The sequence below is a fragment of the Bubalus kerabau genome, chromosome 3, assembly GCF_029407905.1.
Source record: "Bubalus kerabau isolate K-KA32 ecotype Philippines breed swamp buffalo chromosome 3, PCC_UOA_SB_1v2, whole genome shotgun sequence".
NCBI lineage: Eukaryota > Metazoa > Chordata > Mammalia > Artiodactyla > Bovidae > Bubalus > Bubalus kerabau.
The window spans coordinates 69,987,993-70,007,672 of NC_073626.1; the positions used below are offsets into that span (position 1 = coordinate 69,987,993).

The 19,680-nt window shown below is 39.5% G+C and overlaps 1 protein-coding gene across 10 annotated transcripts in view; it reads right to left on the reverse strand.

The window, feature by feature from the left end:
• Positions 1 to 19,680, reverse strand: part of LOC129646198 (uncharacterized) — a 109,631-nt gene that overhangs the window by 45,864 nt on the left and 44,087 nt on the right. For 5 of the 10 annotated variants that reach the window (XR_008711747.1, XM_055572044.1, XM_055572042.1 and 2 more), the window contains 3 exons: positions 12,837 to 12,929; positions 12,567 to 12,617; positions 11,064 to 11,122 (listed from right to left, as the gene is read on the reverse strand). Coding sequence is in view for 5 of the 10 variants with exons in the window: in XM_055572044.1 (XP_055428019.1) it covers positions 11,064 to 11,122; positions 12,567 to 12,617; positions 12,837 to 12,884 (158 nt within the window). In the remaining 5 variants the exon portion in view is untranslated. Of the gene's footprint in view, positions 1 to 11,063; positions 11,123 to 12,539; positions 12,618 to 12,836; positions 12,930 to 19,680 lie in introns of all 10 variants that reach the window. The other 5 variants (XR_008711749.1, XR_008711751.1, XR_008711748.1 and 2 more) reach the window with 3 other exon arrangements.

A 19,680-nucleotide genomic window follows, 5' to 3' on the forward strand; every position in this document is an offset into this window, starting at 1 on the left:
CCACAGTCTCTGCCCTTTCTGCCTTCATATTATGGTGAACTTCAGTCCACGGTGAATGAGGTTTTGTGGAGTATATTCACTGGGTGCAAAATAATCACATCAGATCCAGCAGAATTACCTAAGTACTGGAGGGCGGGGGGGACAGGAATGGATCCTAAAGCAATTCATCCTACAGGTGCCTTCCTGTGACCTCTCAACAGTTTGTAAGTGTGCTAAAATCTGTGCTAAATGGATTTGGAAGGCAAGCAGAGAGTTTCAGAAGTACCAGAATATATGGAGTGACCTTTAGGAATGTGCATGAAATGAACTGGGATGAAGTATTTTCAGACAAGCTTAGTTCTTCCTGTATGTCTTTATGTCTCCATACATATATATCTTAATACAACAGCAATTGGCCTAGCTGTCTCTTTTTCTCTGAGTTGCTCCAGTCACTTGGTTCATGTTTTACAGTTAGCTGTAAAACATAAATAATATTGGTTGAATGCCTAATATGTACATGGTATTCTATAAACCATAAACACATAAAAATTATTATAACACTGCCAAATGGCAACCCACTTCAGTATTCTTGCCTGGAGAATCCCATGGACAGAGGAACCTGACTGTCTACAGTCCATAAAGTTTACACAGGGTCAGACATGACTAAAGCAACTTAGCATGCATGCCCAAGTTTTATAAAGCTTACAGTCTTCTTATAGAAATAAGGGCTTCCATGGTGGCTCAGTTGGGAAAGAATCCACCTGCAATGCAGGAGACCTGGGTTCAATCCCTGGGTTGGAAAGATCTCCTGGAGAAGGGAATGGATACCTACTCCAGTATCCTGGCCTGGAGAATTCCACGGACTATACACTTCAGCTCAGTTCAGTTCAGTTGCTCAGTCATGTCCAACTCTTTGCGACCCTGTGAATCGCAGCACGCCAGGCCTCCCTGTCCATTGCCAACTCCCAGAGTTCACTCAGACTGACTTTCATCGAGTCAGTGATGCCATCCAGCCATCTCATCCTCTGTCGTCCCCTTCTCCTCCTGCCCCCAATCCCTGCCAGCATCAGAGTCTTTTCCAATGAGTCAACTCTTCACATGAGGTGGCCAAAGTACTGGAGTTTCAGCTTTAGCATCACTCCTTCCAGAGAAATCCCAGGGCTGATCTCCTTCAGAATGGACTGGTTGGATCTCCTTGCAGTCCAAGGGACTCTCAAAAGTCTTCTCCAACACCACAGTTCAAAAGCATCAATTCTTCGGCACTCAGCCTTCTTCACAGTCCAACTCTCACATCCATACATGACCACTGGAAAAACCATAGCCTTGACTAGAGGAACCTTTGTTGGCAAAGGTTCTCTGCTTTTGAATATGCTATGTAGGTTGGTCATAACTTTCCTTCCAAGGAGTAAGCGTCTTTTCATTTCATGGCTGCAGTCACCATCTGCAGTGATTTTGGAGCCCAGAAAAATAAAGTCTGACACTGTTTCCACTGTTTCCCCGTCTATTTCCCATGAAGTGATGGGACCAGATGCCATGATCTTCATTTTCTGAATGTTGAGCTTTAAGCCAACTTTTTCACTCTCCTCTTTCACTTTCATCAAGAGGCTTTTAGTTCCTCTTCACTTTCTGCCATAAGGGTGATATCATCTGCATATCTGAGGTTATTGATATTTCTCCCAGCAATCTTGATTCCAGCTTGTGCTTCTTCCAGCCCAGCGTTTCTCATGATATACTTTGCATATAAGTTAAATAAGCAGGGTGACAATATACAGCCTTGACGTTCTCCTTTCCCAATTTTGAACCAGTCTGTTGTTCCATGTCCAGTTCTAACTGTTTCTTCCTGACCTGCATACAGATTTCGCAAGAGGCAGACCAAGTGGTCTGGTATTCCCATCTCTTTCAGAATTTCCCACAGTTTATTGTGATCCACACAGTCAAAGGCTATGGCATAGTCAAGAAAGCATAAATAGATATTTTTCTGGAACTCGCTTGCTTTTTTGATGGTCCAACAGATGTTGGCAATTTGATCTCTGGTTCCTCTGCCTTTTCTAAAACCAGATTGAACATCTGGAAGGTCACGGTTCACATATTGCTGAAGCCTGGCTTGGAGAATTTTGAGCATTACTTTACTAGAGTGTGAGATGAGTGCAATTGTGCGGTAGTTTGAGCATTCTTTGGCATTGCCTTTCTTTGGGATTGGAATGAACACTGCCCTTTTCCAGTCCTGTGGCCACTGCTGAGTTTTCCAAATTTGCTGGCATATGGAATGTAGCACTTTCACAGCATCATCTTTCAGGATTTGAAATAGCTCAACTGGAATTCCATCACCTCCACTAGCTTTGTTCGTAGTGATCTTTCTAAGGCCCACTTGACTGGTAACAAAGAGTCAGACACGACTGAGTGACTTTCATTTCACTTCACTTATAGAAATAAAGCCAGTACACAGATATCTCCAGTATTGGTTAGACTATGCCTAGTGGCATGAGAGAGCAATAGACAGTTACTTAAGTTTAAAGTAGAAATGTTTCTTAGAGGGAGTAGCATTTAAGATGATACCTGAACAATGAGGTTGCCTACAATGTAGACACAGGGAAAGTGTTCCAGGAAGATTGAAAGGGCAAAGCCCTGGGGAACAGAAACTTACCAGGAACAGGAAGTAGTCCAACTTTACTTGGAAGATACAGTAAAATTAAAGACAGTGAGCAAGAAAAGTGGTGGCATGACATCACTGAGATCTTTGCACTCCTGCCGAGTGTAAAAACATTAAGGCAGTATAGTCAATGGGGAAACATTCTTCAGGGAAGTAGACTGAACAGAGAAGTAATGTTGGGAAGTTACCCTGAAAGAAGTATGTAGAATAAGGGAAAGAGATGGGAAAGTACTTTGAGGCCAGGTTAGGACTTCAATAGAGTACACAAAGCATCCTGTTAGGTATGGAGGTGAAAGGGTCACTTTCAGATCTCCTTACAGGATTTAATGTCATGACAGAAATGGGAGGTCCAGGGAGAAAGAAGATGACAATTTTCTGGGAATCTTGCAGCTTTGAGATCTGAAAGGGCAAATTATTCTATTTGTAGGATGTTATCATGTTGACTTATACATTCTCTCTCTCTCTCTTTTTTTTTACTATATTATATTTACCACTGCCCTAGTGCTCTCTCTCCCCACTTCTGTGACTTCACATGTCAAGTGTGTCTGCTAGCTTACTTAGCTTTGATAGTTCAGTTCAGTTCAGTTCAGTCATTCAGTCGTGTCTGACTCTTTGTGACCCTATGAACCGCAGCATGCCAGGCCTCCCTGTCCATCACCAACTCCCAGAGTCCACCCAAACTCATGTCCATTGAGTTGGTGATGCCATCCAATCACTGTATCCTCTGTCGTCCCCTTCTCCTCCTGCCCTCAATCTTTCCCAGCATCAGGGTCTTTTCAAATGAGTCAGCTCTTTGCATCAGGTGGCCAAAGTATTGGAGTTTCAGCTTCAACATCAGACCTTCCAATGAACACCCAGGACTGATCTCCTTTAGGGTGGACTGGTTGGATCTCCTTGCAGTCCAAGGGACTCTCAAGAGTCTTCTCCAACACTACAGTTCAAAAGCAGCAATTCTTCGGCGCTCAGCTTTTTTTATAATAGCAGGTGGATTAAAGTCCCATAAAATCATAGACACTGTACAATTTCACCAAAGCAAAAGGAAGTCAATTAATTTTAAGGGGTATGCAACTTCCTTAAGATATCAAAATAAGGAAGTACAAGTGACAAAGTTACCACCAACTACCTCCATGTATGTGTGTGTGTGTAAAGAACACCAAGGGATAGCTCCCCAGAGAGTAAGGAAAAAAATCACAAATGTGGAGAGAATGATGAGGTGGTTGATGTCAGGTGGTGATGCTGTGCAGTATCTTCATGCCCAAAGAGAGTCAAAAGGCTGCAGAATTACCATGAGGTTTGGGAAGATAGCAGGGTATTAAAGACAGAGACCTTGGTAGGGAGCATGGTTTACTAAGGGGTTTCATATCAACTATGAATTTCTTGGTCCCCTACTTTCACTTCCATCTTGCTCTTATTGTCATAGTCATTCTTACTTAGAAGTGATGGATTCAACAGGAAAGATAATCTAGCATGAAATATTATTCAATGCCATATCCCGATATGTGCTCAGAAGCTCAGTCATGTCCAGCTCTTTTGCAACCCCATGGACTGTAGCCCTCCAGGCTCCTCTGTCCATTGGATTCTCCCAGCAAGAATCCTGGAGTAGGGTACCATCTCCTCCTCCAGGAGATCTTCCCAACCCAGGGATCAAATTTGTGTCTCTTACATATTGTGTGTTGACAGGGGGATTCTTTACCACTGTGGCAAGCTCTCATATCCCTATGAAGTACATCTTTTCATGCATTTTCATACCTCTCAGTTCTTAAGGCAGAATTGTATAATTTTGATTTTGCCTACAAAATATCAACAGATTCAGTTATAATTAGAGATAGAATGTGAGTCAAGGGTTCACAGTAATTTGTTTTTGTGCCAGGAAAGTAGATCACACACTGAGAAGTAGGTCTACCTGAAATAATTTAGAAAGGATTTAATATTTTGCCACTGAAACTGGCACATTTGTTCAAAATTTCACTGTGCCCCTTACCAGATAATGTGGTGGGAATAATCACTTAGGCTAGAAATCAGTATTCTAGGAGTGGTCTCTATATTATTGAGTTTATGATATCCTGCAGAACTGTTTTGAATATATAGTGTAGCAAAGTAAATATAAATATCCAATAACCCTGTGTACGAGACAGCAAAAGAGACACTGATGTATAGAACAGTCTTATGGACTCTGTGGGAGAGGGAGAAGGTGGGATGATTTGGGAGAATGGCATTGAAACATGTAAAATATCATGTATGAAATGAGTTGCCAGTCCAGGTTCGATGCATGATACTGGATGCTTGGGGCTGGTGCACTGGGACGACCCAGAGGGATGGTATGGGGAGGGAGGAGGGAGGAGAGTTCAGGATGGGGAACACATGTATACCTGTGGCGGATTCATTTTGATATTTGGCAGAACTAATACAATTATGTAAAATTTAAAAATAAAATAAAATTTAAAAAAAATATCCATAAACTGTAAAGACATATATAAATGAACTCTTATACTATTATTACAAAAGATTCCATAATTTCCTATGGCACTTGAATTCTGGTGTTGGTGAACTTTGGAGAAGGATATTAGAAATGGCTGTAATGCCCGAGGCATCCAGATCTTCTCTATGACCCAGCCCATATTTACCAACCACACAATGACCATCCAGGGGCCAGCAAGCAGTTTTCCCTCACAAGAAACTAAGTCTGAAACTGTTAGAAAATATACCCAAAGGACACACCCGGGTTTTATCTGACCTAAAGCTTATAGTTTAATGACCTTTTATGGGAAAAATAAATAAATCATGAATACATAATTTAGCAGAAAAGAATGAACATGCACTTAGAATGAGGAAAGAAATAACAATCACAAATTTTAAAAGACTGACAAATAGCTCAAAAATACAAATTCTAGGATAATAATAAATATTTAATAAACATCTAACATGCAATCTAAAGAGTTTTTTCATAAAATTTTCAGCTTATACTTTTATTACCTTTTCATATAACCATAATGTTGTGATACCATTTTCCACACAGAAAGCAAATGACAATTTAGTTTTTAATATGATAGATTGAAAACTATTTTTTTTTTTACTATTGATAATTGAAATGTATAAAATATGGCTCTTCACAGTTCAGTTGAGTTCAGTTCAGTCGCTCAGTCATGTCCTACTCTTTGTGACCCCATGAATCACAGCACGCCAGGCCTCCCTGTCCATCACCAACTCCCGGAGTTCACTCAAACTCATGTCCGTTGAGTCGGAGATGCCATCCAGCCATCTCATCCTCTGTTGTCCCCTTCTCCTCCTGCCCCCAATCCCTCCCAGCATCAGGGTCTTTTCAAATGAGTCAACTCTTCACATGAGGTGTCCAAAGTATTGGAGTTTCAGCTTTAGCATCAGTCCATCCAATGAACACCCAGGACTGATCTTCTTTAGGATGGACTGGTTGGATCTCCTTGCAGTCCAAGGGACTCTCAAGAGTCTTCTCCAACACCACAGTTCAAAAGCATCAATTCTTCGGTGCTCAGCTTTCTTCACAGTCCAACTCTCACATCCATACATGACCACTGGAAAAACCATAGCCTTGACTAGACGGACCCTTGTTGGCAAAGTAATGTCTCTGCTTTTGAATATGCTATATAGGTTGGTCATAACTTTCCTTCCAAGGAGTAAGCGTCTTTTCATTTCATGGCTGCAATCACTATCTGCAGTGATTTTGGAGCCCCCAAAAATAAAGTCTGACACTGTTTCCACTGTTTCCCCATCTATTTCCCATGAAGTAATGGGACCAGATGCCATGATCTTAGTTTTCTGAATGTTGAGCTTTAAGCCAACTTTTTCACTCTCGTCTTTCACTTTCATCAAGAGGATCTGTAGTTCTTCTTCACTTTCTGCCATAAGGGTGGTGTCATCTGCATATCTGAGGTTGTTGATATTTCTCCCGGCAATCTTGATTCCAGCTTGTGTTTCTTCCAGTCCAGCATTTCTCATGATGTATTCTGCATATAAGTTAAATAAGCAGGGTGACAATATACAGCCTTGACGTACTCCTTTTCCTATTTGGAACCAGTCTGTTGTTCCATATCCAGGTCTAACTGTTGCTTCCTGACCTGCATATAGGTTTCTCAACAGGCAGGTCAGGTGGTCTGGTATTCCCATCTCTTTCAGAATTTTCCACAGTTTATTGTGATCCACACAGTCAATGGCTTTGGCATAGTCAATAAAGCAGAAATAGATGTTTTTCTGGAACTCTCTTGCTTTTTCGATGATCCAGCAGATGTTGGCAGTTTGATCTCTGGTTCCTCTGCCTTTTCTAAAACCAGCTTGAACATCTGGAAGGTCACGGTTCATGTGTTGCTGAAGCCTGGCTTGGAGAATTTTGAGCATTACTTTACTAGCATGTGAGATGAGCGCAATTGTGTGGTAGTTTGAACATTCTTTGGCATTGCCTTTCTTTGGGACTGGAATGAAAACTGACCTTTTCCAGTCCTGTGGCCACTGCTGAGTTTTCCCAATTTGCTGGCATATTGAATGTAGCACTTTCACAGCATCATCTTTCAGGATTTGAAATAGCTCAACTGGAATTCCATCACCTCCACTAGCTTTGTTCATAGTGATGCTTTCTAAGGCCCACTTGACTTCACATTCCAGGATGTCTGGCTCTAGGTGAGTGATCACACCATCGTGATTATCTTATCTCACACTTACATGTACCCTTTTTGATATCTCAGGTTTGTGCTTTCCATACTAGCAATTCTAATAAATTTAATGGTCTCTTTAAAATATTATATGCATAGTATGTGTGTGTATGCTAAGTTGCTTTAGTTGTGTCCAGCTCTTTGTGACTCCATGGACTATAGCCCACCAGGCTTTTCTGTCCATGGGATTCTTCAGGCAAGAATACTGGAATGGGTTGCCATGCCTACCTCCAGGGGACCTTCCCAATCAAAGGATCAAAGCTATACCACTTATGTCTCTTGCATTGGCAGGTGGATTCTTTATCTCTAAAGCCACCTGGGAAGGCCAATATGCATAGTACATTTGTAATTATTGATACTCATTATTGAAAATATTTATGATGGGAGAGAAACTTCTATTTAGACCTGATAACAGTAAGAGCTGTATCTTCTGCTTACAATTGCACACATCAGCTTTTTGGAAGAATTTACCACAGATAACTCTGACTCTGTACATTTCTACCCTTGTTTCTCTTGTCTTCCCACATATATCCCACAACAGGATCTCTGGGATGAGTTCATATCAAAATATGACCTCCAATCCTGCACATTTCTGAGAAGACATCAGGTGAGGTGGTACGGTGGAAAACTTCTAGAAGCAAGCCCTACTTTGATTCACAGATGTGATAGCATACCTCATAAATATATCTCCTAAACTACAAACAGAAATATGTCCACCCAAACTAAATGTATCCCTGAGTTTACTTCCCGTGTCTACATCCTCAAAATTTCTGTAGTCACACAAATCTTGTCATACAGGACAGGATAGATTTAGGATCCTAGTAGGAGATAGAGTTCTTCACCAAGAATAGTCAAAATGCCTTTGTCTGCAAATATTTAAAAACCATATGCCATATGAATACACTGCTAAGGTCATCTCTGGTCCTTGGAAGCAACCCAAGCAAAAGAGGGCTCTGAGCTTAAGATCAATTAGCCTCATAGTAAGTCTGTCTCTGAATCAATGATGTATGAAACCAAGGAACAAATATTCACTTTGTTGGCCTTTTTCATGAGTATCACAGGAGAATAAGGTCAGGTGTAGATTGCTGCTGCTGCTGCTAAGTCGCTTCAGTCTTGTCCAACTCTGTGCAACCCCATAGACGGCAGCCCACCAGGCTCTCCCGTCCCTGGGATTCTCCAGGCAAGAACACTGGAGTGGGTTGCCATTTCCTTCTCCAATGCATGAAAGTGAAAAGTGAAAGTGAAGTCACTCAGTCGTGTCCGACTCTAGCAACCCCATGGACTGCAGCCTACCAGGCTCCTCCGTCCATGGGATTTTCTAGGCAAAAGTACTGGAGTGGGGTGCCATTGCCTTCTCCGCAGGTGTAGATTAGTGATAGTCAAATTATACTTCTTCAGGCTAGAGCAAGGATTAGGGTGTGAAATCAAGCAGATACAAAAAAGAAACTTTAACAGGAAAATAGGATGACAGAGTTGAGATTCTAATGAAGAGGTAGGAAGTATCAGATGAAAGAGATGGGAATATGAAAATGAGTATCAGAGTTCAGGATTACCAAATGAAACCACAGATGCCACTACACCCAGAGATGCCCTCTCCATTGAAACCTAGTTGTCTGGTAACACCTGGATACAGCCAAAGGCATTCAGTATAAGAACTTGTCCACTCCCAGAATATGAAAGAGAAGGTGTTAGTCTAAGCGGTTAAACAGTGACATACATCTCTAATCACCCTGGTTTGGTTGACACTCTAGTGGTTTTCAGAGGAGTTTCTTTCAAATGCGTTACTCTGAATGAGTAATCCAGCTGAGGAGATTAGTGCTTATATGGGTCTATTAGTAATGGCACTGACTTATGTTAAGAATTTCTAAACATTTTCTTTTAGGACTATCAGACATTTTTGAGCTTGGGAATTTACAGTCACCGGCTATGGAGGGTTAGGGTTGGCACCATCAGGGAGAATCTTTTTATTACCAAAAAGTAAGCAATCTTCCCTAACCACCCTCCCCTGCCAAAAAACACCCTACATTTCCAGAAAAACATCGCCATGCTCTTTGAGTTTAATGTCAAATCTGGGAAGGGGATACCAGTAGTGAAGTTTAGATTAGAGGCCCAATACTTAGTGTGGGTAGTCTAACTGCTCTTCTTAAAATAATCTTTCCTGGGAAAACTACAAAAATTTACAGGGTTCAGGTAGGAGTCAGAGAGCAAACCGAACTACACACCCCCTTCCACTGAAACAATGTTGCTCAAAGGGATGACCCGAGGTTCACCTGTATCGGAACTTCTAAGGGTACTGGTTTAAAATGAAAAAATCGCCAGCTCACAGAGACTTAAGGAAATGCAAACTCTGCATATGGGTCTCACACACATGCATGGCTGACAAGCATCCCAGTGAATTTTTACAGCCTTTGCACTAACACCTGAAAAGTGGCAAAGGCTGCCATCAAGGAGTGAGGCTGGATTGAAGGAAGGATCCTTAGCCACCATCAAACAGTTCAAGGAATTGCCTCAAATTACATGGCCAGAGTCATAGAGAATTCCAAAGTGGAGACACTCACATTTGAATCGTCTCTTCCCTCCTCCCTGAGCTATGCTTGCTGAAGATTAATGCCTTACTCTTTGCGACACCAATTTGACTTTGCTGTTTCCCATTATGGCTCCTTTGCTTTCATTCTCTCCCTCTTTTGACAGATACAACTTCATTTGGATGTTCCCATGGTCCTCCTGTGCTTTCTGGACTCACTAGATTGAATGCAATCTCAAATCCAACCTACGCTCAGTGATATTTTCTCCCTCTGTGACATTCCTAAAATGTTACCATGTGATTTTGGCTTGATTGGCAATTGAAAGGGAACTCTGGGGCACTTCTCTCTTTTTAAACACTGCTAATCATCAAAACCATGGTCCTTATCACATATCAAACTATATCTCTCTATAATTAGCACCATTGCTTATAGGTCTGCCTTCTGTTAATATACTTCAGGTAATTGAGTTCCTCTTCCACATGACAGCTATAGCTATATTCTAACTGATAAGTCTTTAGCTTTGCATGTTTTATAATGTTTGCATTTCCTTAAGTCTCTGTGAGCTGGTGATTTTTGTGCACGTGAAATGAGAATTGTCTCAATTGCCATCCCTATGATTATACATTCCTAACCATGCCCTCATTAGATAAAAACTCCAACAAAACTGTCCTCAGAAGAGGTTTTGTTTGTGCTGTTTCAATGTGTGCATGCTCAATCACTTTAGTCATGTCCAAATCTTTGCCACTCCATGGACTGTAGCCCACCAGACTCCTCTGTCCATAGAATTCTCCAGGCAAGAATACTGGAGTGGATTGTCATGCCCTCCTCCAGGGAATCTTCCTGACCCAGTGATCAAACCTGCATCTCTGTGTCTCCTGCATTGTAGGCAGATTTACTAGCTGAGCTGTGGTTGTTTCAATAGTGGTTCTCCAACCAGGGCAGTTTTCTCCCCCACCTCCCACTCTGACTACAGGGAACATTTGACAATGTCTAGAGACACTGACAGTGCCTACACCTGAGAGGGGTGCCACTGTCTTTTGTGGACAGATGCCAAACACACAAACATCCCGCAATGCCCAGAATGTCGCCCCACCTTCCCCTTTCATCCCTACAACAAAGAATTATAGAATTATCCAGACTAAACTGTCAAGTGTTGAGGCTAAGAAAACTTTGTTAGAAAACCTCAAGTCAATATAGAAAAATGTGTACAATGATTTACTTGCTACTCACTCTTCCTTGAGATTCCTTTCAAAACAGGCAAAATTTTCACATTCCATGTCACCTTTCGCCTGGAAAATTGTAAAAACATATTTTTACAAGTTAGGATCATCACTGACAATGTTATAAGGTACTAACATGTTTATCTCAGTGGAAAAGGGGAAAATTCTGGTTCTTTGGACATATTCCGTTGAATGTTTTGTCTGTACATAGTCTCCACCTGGTCTGAGAGAATCATTTGCCCTTGACGTCTAAAACAAAACAAACAAACAAAAAAAAAAACAGAAATAAAATAAAACAAATGTCAGCACATGAGAATCTGGCTTGGAGGTAAGATATTCAAAATCAGCCTTCTATAAACACTATCTTTAACTCTACTCCAATAAAAATAGACATTAAACACATTTAAATTGCCTATGAAGTAAAGATGAAGCCCACTTTAATTCATTTGCATTTTACAATCATTCATGAGGTATTTAATATGTGCTGAGTGCTAGGTCAGATGTTAATGATATGAGAGAAAACAAAATCTCTAACTTTGACAAAGAGTCTGCTGAGGGAGAGAGAAATATAAACTGTTCTCAGAGCAGATGACATTCCTGTTCCATCAAAAAGATGACTCAGAAGAGTCGTTCTTCATCTTCTGCCACCAAATCTTCCAACCCACCAGCATCTCTAAAACTGTATGCTCTGCCTGTGTGGTGACTCAGTGGATTCACTGTCCATGTTCTACATAGACCAACTTCTCTCACCTCTGTCTAATCAATGACTTTCCTCAGGTCATTGATTATCAGGTCATTGATATCTCCTTTCTCTTCTCTCTCATTACATCATGTTTTGCTCCTCTTTTCTGTATCACTGATATCATCATAAAAGCATGCTGTACTATCTATAAGTCTCAGTCTCATCTCTATACCCTCACCTCCTTCTGATCTCCTTTCACCCTCTTAGCTCAAACTATCAGTGTCCTTTGATACAGATCATCTCTGTCTCCTCCTTAAAAAAAAAAAAATATATATATATATATATATATATTTTAACTTGGAATTTTGTACACCATATATTTCTGATTTTTTTCTTACCTATATGGTTGCTACTTCTCAGTTTTCTCTGCTGGAACTTTATCTCCCCAACCTTGAAATGCTATAGACCCCTTACTCTTAGATGATCCTATCCACTCCAATGGCCTTCAACACATTCTATGTGCTGATGACCCTCAGATTTCTATTTCCAGAATGAATCTTTCCTCTAAATTGTAATACTTTGTACTAGGATGTCTAATGGGCGTTTCAAATCCTTGCAAATCTGAAACTGGGCCCTTGATTCACCTCCCTACTGCTTGCCAAACATGTTTTTCCTCTAGAGATTCTTATCACAGTAGTTACTGCCATAAAGCATCTTATGTCAAAAATCTGGTGTCATAACTTTTCTTCAAACCCATCAAATGAATATTGATAGAATTAGATTTGAATAGTACCCTGCCCTAACCTAATGTCTCTCTCTTGGGTTCATCACCTGGTACTCCAAGAAGTCTCTGCTCTGGTAAATCAACAGCCAGTTCTGCCCCTAGAAGCCAGAGAAAAATATTTTTAAATGAAAATTATATCACATCACCCAGGTCCTTATGACAGAACACAAAGAATAACTAAAGACCCTCTTGATGAAAGTGAAAGAGGAGAGTGAAAAAGTTGGCTTAAAACTCAACAGTCAGAAACTAAGATCATGGCATCTAGTCCCATCACTTAATGGCAAATAGATGGGGAAACAATGGAAACAGTGACAGACCTTATTTTCTTGGGCTCCAAAATCACTGCAGATGGTGACCGCAGCCATGAATTTAAAAGACGCTTGCTCCGTGAAAGAAAAGTTGTGACCAACCTAGACAGCGTATTAAAAAGCAGAGACGTTACTTTGCCAACAAAGATCCATCTAGTCAAAGTTATGGTTTTTCTAGTAGTCATGCATGGATGTGAGAGTTGGACTGTGAAGAAAGCTGAGCACCGAAGAATTGATGCTTTTGAACTGTGGTGTTGGAGAAGACTCTTGAGGGTCCCTTGGACTGAAAGGATGTCCAACCAGTCCATTCTAAAGGAGATCAGTCCTGGGTGTTCATTGGAGGGACTGATGCTAAAGCTGAAACTCCAATACTTTGGCCACCTGATGTGAAGAATTGACTCATTGGAAAAGACCCTGATGCTGGGAAAGATTGAAGGCAGGAGAAGAAGGGGACAACAGAGGGTGAGATGGTTGATGGCATCACTGACTTGATGGACATGAGTTTGAGCAAGCTTTGGGAGCTGGTGATGGACAGGAAAGACCAGCATGCTGTGGTTCATGAGGTTGCAAAGAGTTGGACACGACTAAGCGGCTGAACTGAACCCAGCTCCTGGACACTGTGTGGTAGTTTTCCAACATTCAGAATAAAATCATAGTCTTTACCTTTTCGGGCTCAATTTAAATTCTCACTTCCTTTTCCAGTCATTTTCTCCTTGCTCATGACACTCTGTTGGCCTTTTTGCAAGTTTCACCTTCTTACCTCAGAATCTTTATAATCACTGTAACTACTTCCTGAAACAATTTTTCTCCAGGAAATCACATGGCTCATCCCTTACTATGTTCATGTACTACTCAAATATCATTTCCTAAGAGACAACCCTCTTAATATTAACTCTTCGCTAACCCCATGCTATGCTATGCTATGCTAAGTCACTTCAGTCGTGTCTGACTTTGTGCGACCCCATAGACAGCAGCCCACCAGGCTCCCCTGTCCCTGGGATTCTCCAGGCAAGAACACTGGAGTGGGTTGCCATTTCCTTCTCCAATGCATGAAAGTGAAAAGTGAAAGTGAAGTCGCTCAGTTGTGTACAACTCTTAGCGACCCCATGGATTGCAGCCTACCAGGCTCCTCCGTCCATGGGATTTTCCAAGAAAGAGTACTGGAGTGGGTTGCCATCGCCTTCTCTGTACCTTGTTATAATTTTTTCTAGCATTTATCACCACCTGATTTGCATTCTAATTTACTTGTTTGTATATTTACTGTTTATTCCACTATTATATAAATGCCATAGCCACAGGATTTTTGTTTTGTTCTCAACTCTATCCCTAGAGAAGGAAATGGCAACCCACTCCAGTGTTCTTGCCTGGAGGATCTCAGGGATGGGGGAGCCTGGTGGCTGCCATCTATGGGGTCACACAGAGTCGGACACGACTGAAGTGACTTAGCATAGCATAGCAACTCTATCCCTAGAGCTAAGAATTGTCCTTGGAGTATCTTGGGCACTCAGATATTCATTTGACTACTGAATGAACTAGTCTCCATATTCAGCAAGATAGCACCTGGTACACGCTTTCCTAACTTTTGTAAACTTTATTCATTTCTCTTATTTACCAAGCTTATACTTTTGGAAGCAGTATACTAACCCTATGTTGTTTATAGGTAACTGGAAATAAGCATTCATTTGTAATACTTTCTATATTTGGGCACATCTTACCCTGAGGTAGAAATCAAACAATATATGATACAGTGAATACAACATACCACAGCACATCAATTAAGTACAAATAAGTGATTAAAATAATTACCAAGACAATCACATTATTTTAAATAATCTAATTTTTAATACTTTTAGTAATTAGGAAAAATATATTTAGTAATTAGGAAAAATTATATTTATATATATTAGAAGTTTGTATATTTAAGGGATGAAACAAGATGACCCAAGATGCCATTCTAGAGATGGGTGCAATTTGAGCTCTTCAAAGAGGAGGGCATGGCCACCCACCTAGTATTCTTGCTTGGACAATGCCATGGACAGAGGAGCCTGGTGGGCTACAGTCACAAACAATTGGACAGGACTGAGCACCTAACACTTTCACTTTCAAAGAGAATTGTAGTATATTTTGTGGTTGGTCTTAAATATTTGATACAAGAATCAGTGTCTGTCTTTTCTGAATTAGGTTTTGATGTGTTCCCTAACATGTAGGATTTGAAGTTCAATGAGCTGACAATACTAGAACTTTGCTTTCTTAGTAACAAATGAAACATGTACTTGAAAAGTAGCCTAATAACTGTGTAATCTAAAAAATATCTGAATAATGGTAGCGAGTCATAACTTGCAGAGAAAGAAATTGATGTTCCCACTGTTCCTGAGCAGACTTAGATTAATTGTCAAACTTTCAATGAAGGAGTGAAGAGCTTCTTGCCTCAATCTTGTTGAGAATAAAGATTCTGACACTTCTTATTTCACATTACAAAGGTAAATAAACATATTTAATGCAATATATTAAAGCACAGCGTTGGGAGGAAAGAGGAACTGGCTTCTAATTTTTGCTCACCCCCTGAGAAGTAGTATGACCTTGAGCCCCAATTTCCCCATTTTTATCATTAATAACAGGTGAAGGGAGTGAGATAAAATAATTCTTTGTGTCTTCTACTTGAGACCAATTTGCAATATAAACCACAAAGCCACTTATTGGCAGTTCTACAGATTATACTGAATGTAAGATCATTTTTGTGCCTTTTAACATGGACAAAGATATAAAATATATCCATGGCATAAAATTTTTTCATAAAATCAATTAGAACAATAGGAAAACCCCCCAAAAATCAGTTCCTTCAAAACTCAAAAATTAACCAATGGTCTGTAATAATCCAAGGAACATTCATTCAATAAAATTGGCTCAATCTTGGTAAAAAGCAGCGAGCTTTGTGGTGTCTTAACTTGCCCTGTCCCCATCTGCTCTTACCACCTCTGTGATATCTTTGAAAACCAACAGCTTTGCAGTCTACTGTGAAAATCTTCAGTTTAGCAGTCACTTGGTGGAGCAGAATGAATTCAGGGCTCCCCACAAAGTCAGAGAATTATTGTTAGTTGATCTGCCTGACAGCTGCCTGAAAACCAGCACTTAAAGGACTTGTATTTGTTTCACCGGATTCAGAACTTACTCGATGAGAAAAGCCCTTTGGGAGGGGTGGTATTTGTCCAAAATGATTAGGGGCAATTGTTTAAGATTGCAGCAGCCTGATGTAGTGATAACAGTTGGGGAAATCAAGAGGCTCACCAGAAAATATAAAAGGAAACACTAGAAATTAGATGTCCATATGGGGCTTTTAAAAGTTCTGACATTTTCTTGGAAAAGAAGGCCACTCATATGTGCAGGGCTGCACTCAGGAAAGACTGTATTCAGGACTGTGTAAGTACTGAGGAAAGCCTCAAAAAAGTCCTAAGCTCTCACTGATAGCTCTGCATAATCAGGAAGTGAAAGTTGAGACATAGTGTAAATTGCCAGAGCATTTGTGTCCAAACATGCACACAAATCCCCTTAGAAAATACTGGGAGAATTATTGATTCATTACATTTGAGGAAATCTCTATCCAATCATCAGCTGACCACTGAGGTAACTAAACAGAGACATCAGAGGCTTCATGTGACAAAGAATACAGAATTGGTTCAGTTCAAACAGAAAGACAATTCTTTGTGAAGATGGCAAGAGTGGGTGGGATGTGATTTCCAGAGTAACCACATATTAGTAAAGATGTCCAGTTTTTAATTAAAAAATCATGAGACATGAAATGAAACACTAAAGTATATTGCATATGCAGGAGAGATTAATAGAAACTGCCCCTAAAGAAGCCCAGATGTTACTTAATAGAAAAAGATATTAAACCATTCATTATAAATATGTTGAAAGAACTAAAGGAAACAATGTCTGAAAAATGAATGGATATCAGAGGAAAGATGTCCCAAATAGAAAATAACAAAAAAAGAGATGTAATTTTTTTTTTAAGAGTGAAATAGAAACACTGGCATTAAATTCAAACAATTTAAGTGAGGGAAAAAAAAAAAAAGTACCAGGAAGTATCAACAACAGCTATGAGCTGAACAAAGGAAAAATTAGCAAACTTGAAGATAGGTCAGTTAAGAATATGTAGCCTGAGGTACCGAAAATAAAAAAGAATGAAGAAAAATGAGCAGAAACTCAGACTTATGGGATAACATGTAAAAAATGAGAGTTCTGAAGCAGAGAAAGAAAGAGGCAGAAAGAATACGTGAAGAATCAATGGCATAAAACTCCTGAAATGATAAAAAATATTCATCTACCCATCCAAGAAGCTCAATAAATTCCAAGTAATAAACTCAAAGAGATCCACAGCTGCACACATAACAGTAAACATTTTGAAAGCCTAAGACAATAACTTTCAGTGTAGCAAGAAAGACATGACCAAACATGTACAAGGGACACTCAATAAAATTAACAGATGATTTTTCATCTTCAGCTATGAAGTCTAAAAGGCAGTGTGATGACATTTTCAAAGTGCGGAAATCAATAATTCCATACTCAGCAAAACTATTCTTCAAAAATGAAGATGTTAAGATATATCATGGACAAATAAAAACAGAATTAATTGATAACAGATATGTCCCACAAGATTTAACACAAGGAGTAAGGACACTAGCAAGAAATTCGGAGAAGGCAATGGCAACCCACTCCAGTACTCTTGCCTGGAAAATCCCATGGATGGAGGAGCCTGGTCGGAGTTGGGCACAACTGAGCGACTTCACTTTCACTTTCATGCATTGGAGAAAGAAATGGCAACCCACTCCAGTGTTCTTGCCTTGAGAATCCCAGGGACAGCGGAGCCTGATGGGCTGCCGTCTATGGGGTCGCACAGAGTCAGACACGACTGAAGTTACTTAGCAGCAGCAGCAGCAGCAAGAAATTTGAATCCACAAAAATAAGAAAAGAGAAGTTAACTATATAGGTACAGATAAAAGAGACTAAGTATCTTTTATATTCTCTTACCTTGTTTAATAACTGTTGAATAAAGCAATAATTATAAAACTATGTTGATGCTTGTAATGCACAAATATGTAATATAAAAATATTAATGTATAAAGATTATAATAATAGCATAAATGAGGGAGAGGAACTATAGATATGTTGGTGTAAAATTCCTGCCTTCAATTGAATTTAAGCAGGTATGAATTTGAAGTAGATCATTGGTGTCAACATGTTGATTGTAACACTCAGGGGTACTTGGGGATTACATATAGTCAAAAATATATTAAAATAAATGAAGTGAAGTGAAGTCACTCAGTCATGTCCTTACTCTTTGTGACCCCATCGACTGTAGCCTAACAGGCTTCTCCGTCCATAAAATAAATGAGGGAATGAAATGAAATATTAGAAAATATTTAACACAAAAGAAGAATGGATGAGCAAAGGAAGAATAAACATACAAATGACATATAAAAAATCAAAAAACAAGTTAGCAAAGTGGATAATAAACAATTTCCAGCTACATGCTGTTTAAAAGAAACATACTTTATAAGACAAGTTAAAATTATGACAATTAAAAGGATGGAAAAATATATACCATGCAAATAGCAAAAGAGGTATCATGGCTATGTTAATACCAAACAAAAGAAACTTAAAGACAAAAGTTGTTACTACAGAAAGAGGAGGATATTTTATAATAAGATGGTCAGTATTATTATTAGGAAGGCATAATTATAGCCAATATATATCAGACAACAGAAACTCAAAATATATGTTAACAAAAATGTATGAATTTAATAAGAGAAATAGACAATTCAACAGGAATAGAGAATTCAAGACTCCATTTCAAATAAGTCTTCTACTACATGATTATATCAGAAGAAATAAGGAATATAAAACTTGAACAACACTACAAATCAACTAAACTTAACGGGTATATATGTATTTAAAGTATTCCACATAACAACAAAAGAGTACACATTTTTCTCAAGCCCACATGGCTATACTCCAGTAAAGAATGTTTATGAGGCCATAAAAAAGCCATACTAAATATAAACTGCTGAGAATTATTCAAAATATGTTATTTAATATCTGACTACAAAAATAGAATCAAACTAGAAATCATTATCCAATGAGAACTTAGAAAAGTCACAAATATTTGAAAATTAACACTCAGTGGGTCAAAGAGAGAATCACAATTAGAAACTATGTAGGTATGATTGAAAACAAAAACATAACATATTAAATTAAGAGCAGATTGTGAAAGCAGCATTTAGTGAGAAACTTACAGCTGTAATAGCCAGTGGTGGATTCAGTTTGATATTTGGCAAAACTAATACAATTATGTAAAGTTTAAAAATAAAATAAAATTTAAAAAAAATAAATAAATAAAAATAAGAAAGATGCAAAACAAAGTATATACATTGTATAGTCCTTCTGTTTCTGTCATTTGTCAAGGATTTATAAACCAAATTCATTGTTCTTCATAAATCTGACTTCATTTCAGTTATTGACCCTTCATTTGAGAGAGTACCAGCAATTGTGATTAACTCGGTTAACTCTCGGAGAAGGCAATGGCACCCCACTCCAGTACTCTTGCCTGGAGAATCCCATGGATGGAGGAGCCTGGTGGGCTGCAGTCTATGGGGTCACTGAGTCGGACACAATTGAGTGACTTCACTTTCCCTTTTCACTTTTATGCATTGGAGAAGGAAATGGCAACCCACTCCAGTGTTCTTGCCTGGAGAATCCCAGGGACGGGGGAGCCTGGTGGGCTGCCGTCTCTGGGGTCGCACAGAGTCGAACACGACTGAAGCGAGTTAGCAGCAGCAGCTGTTAACTCATGTAC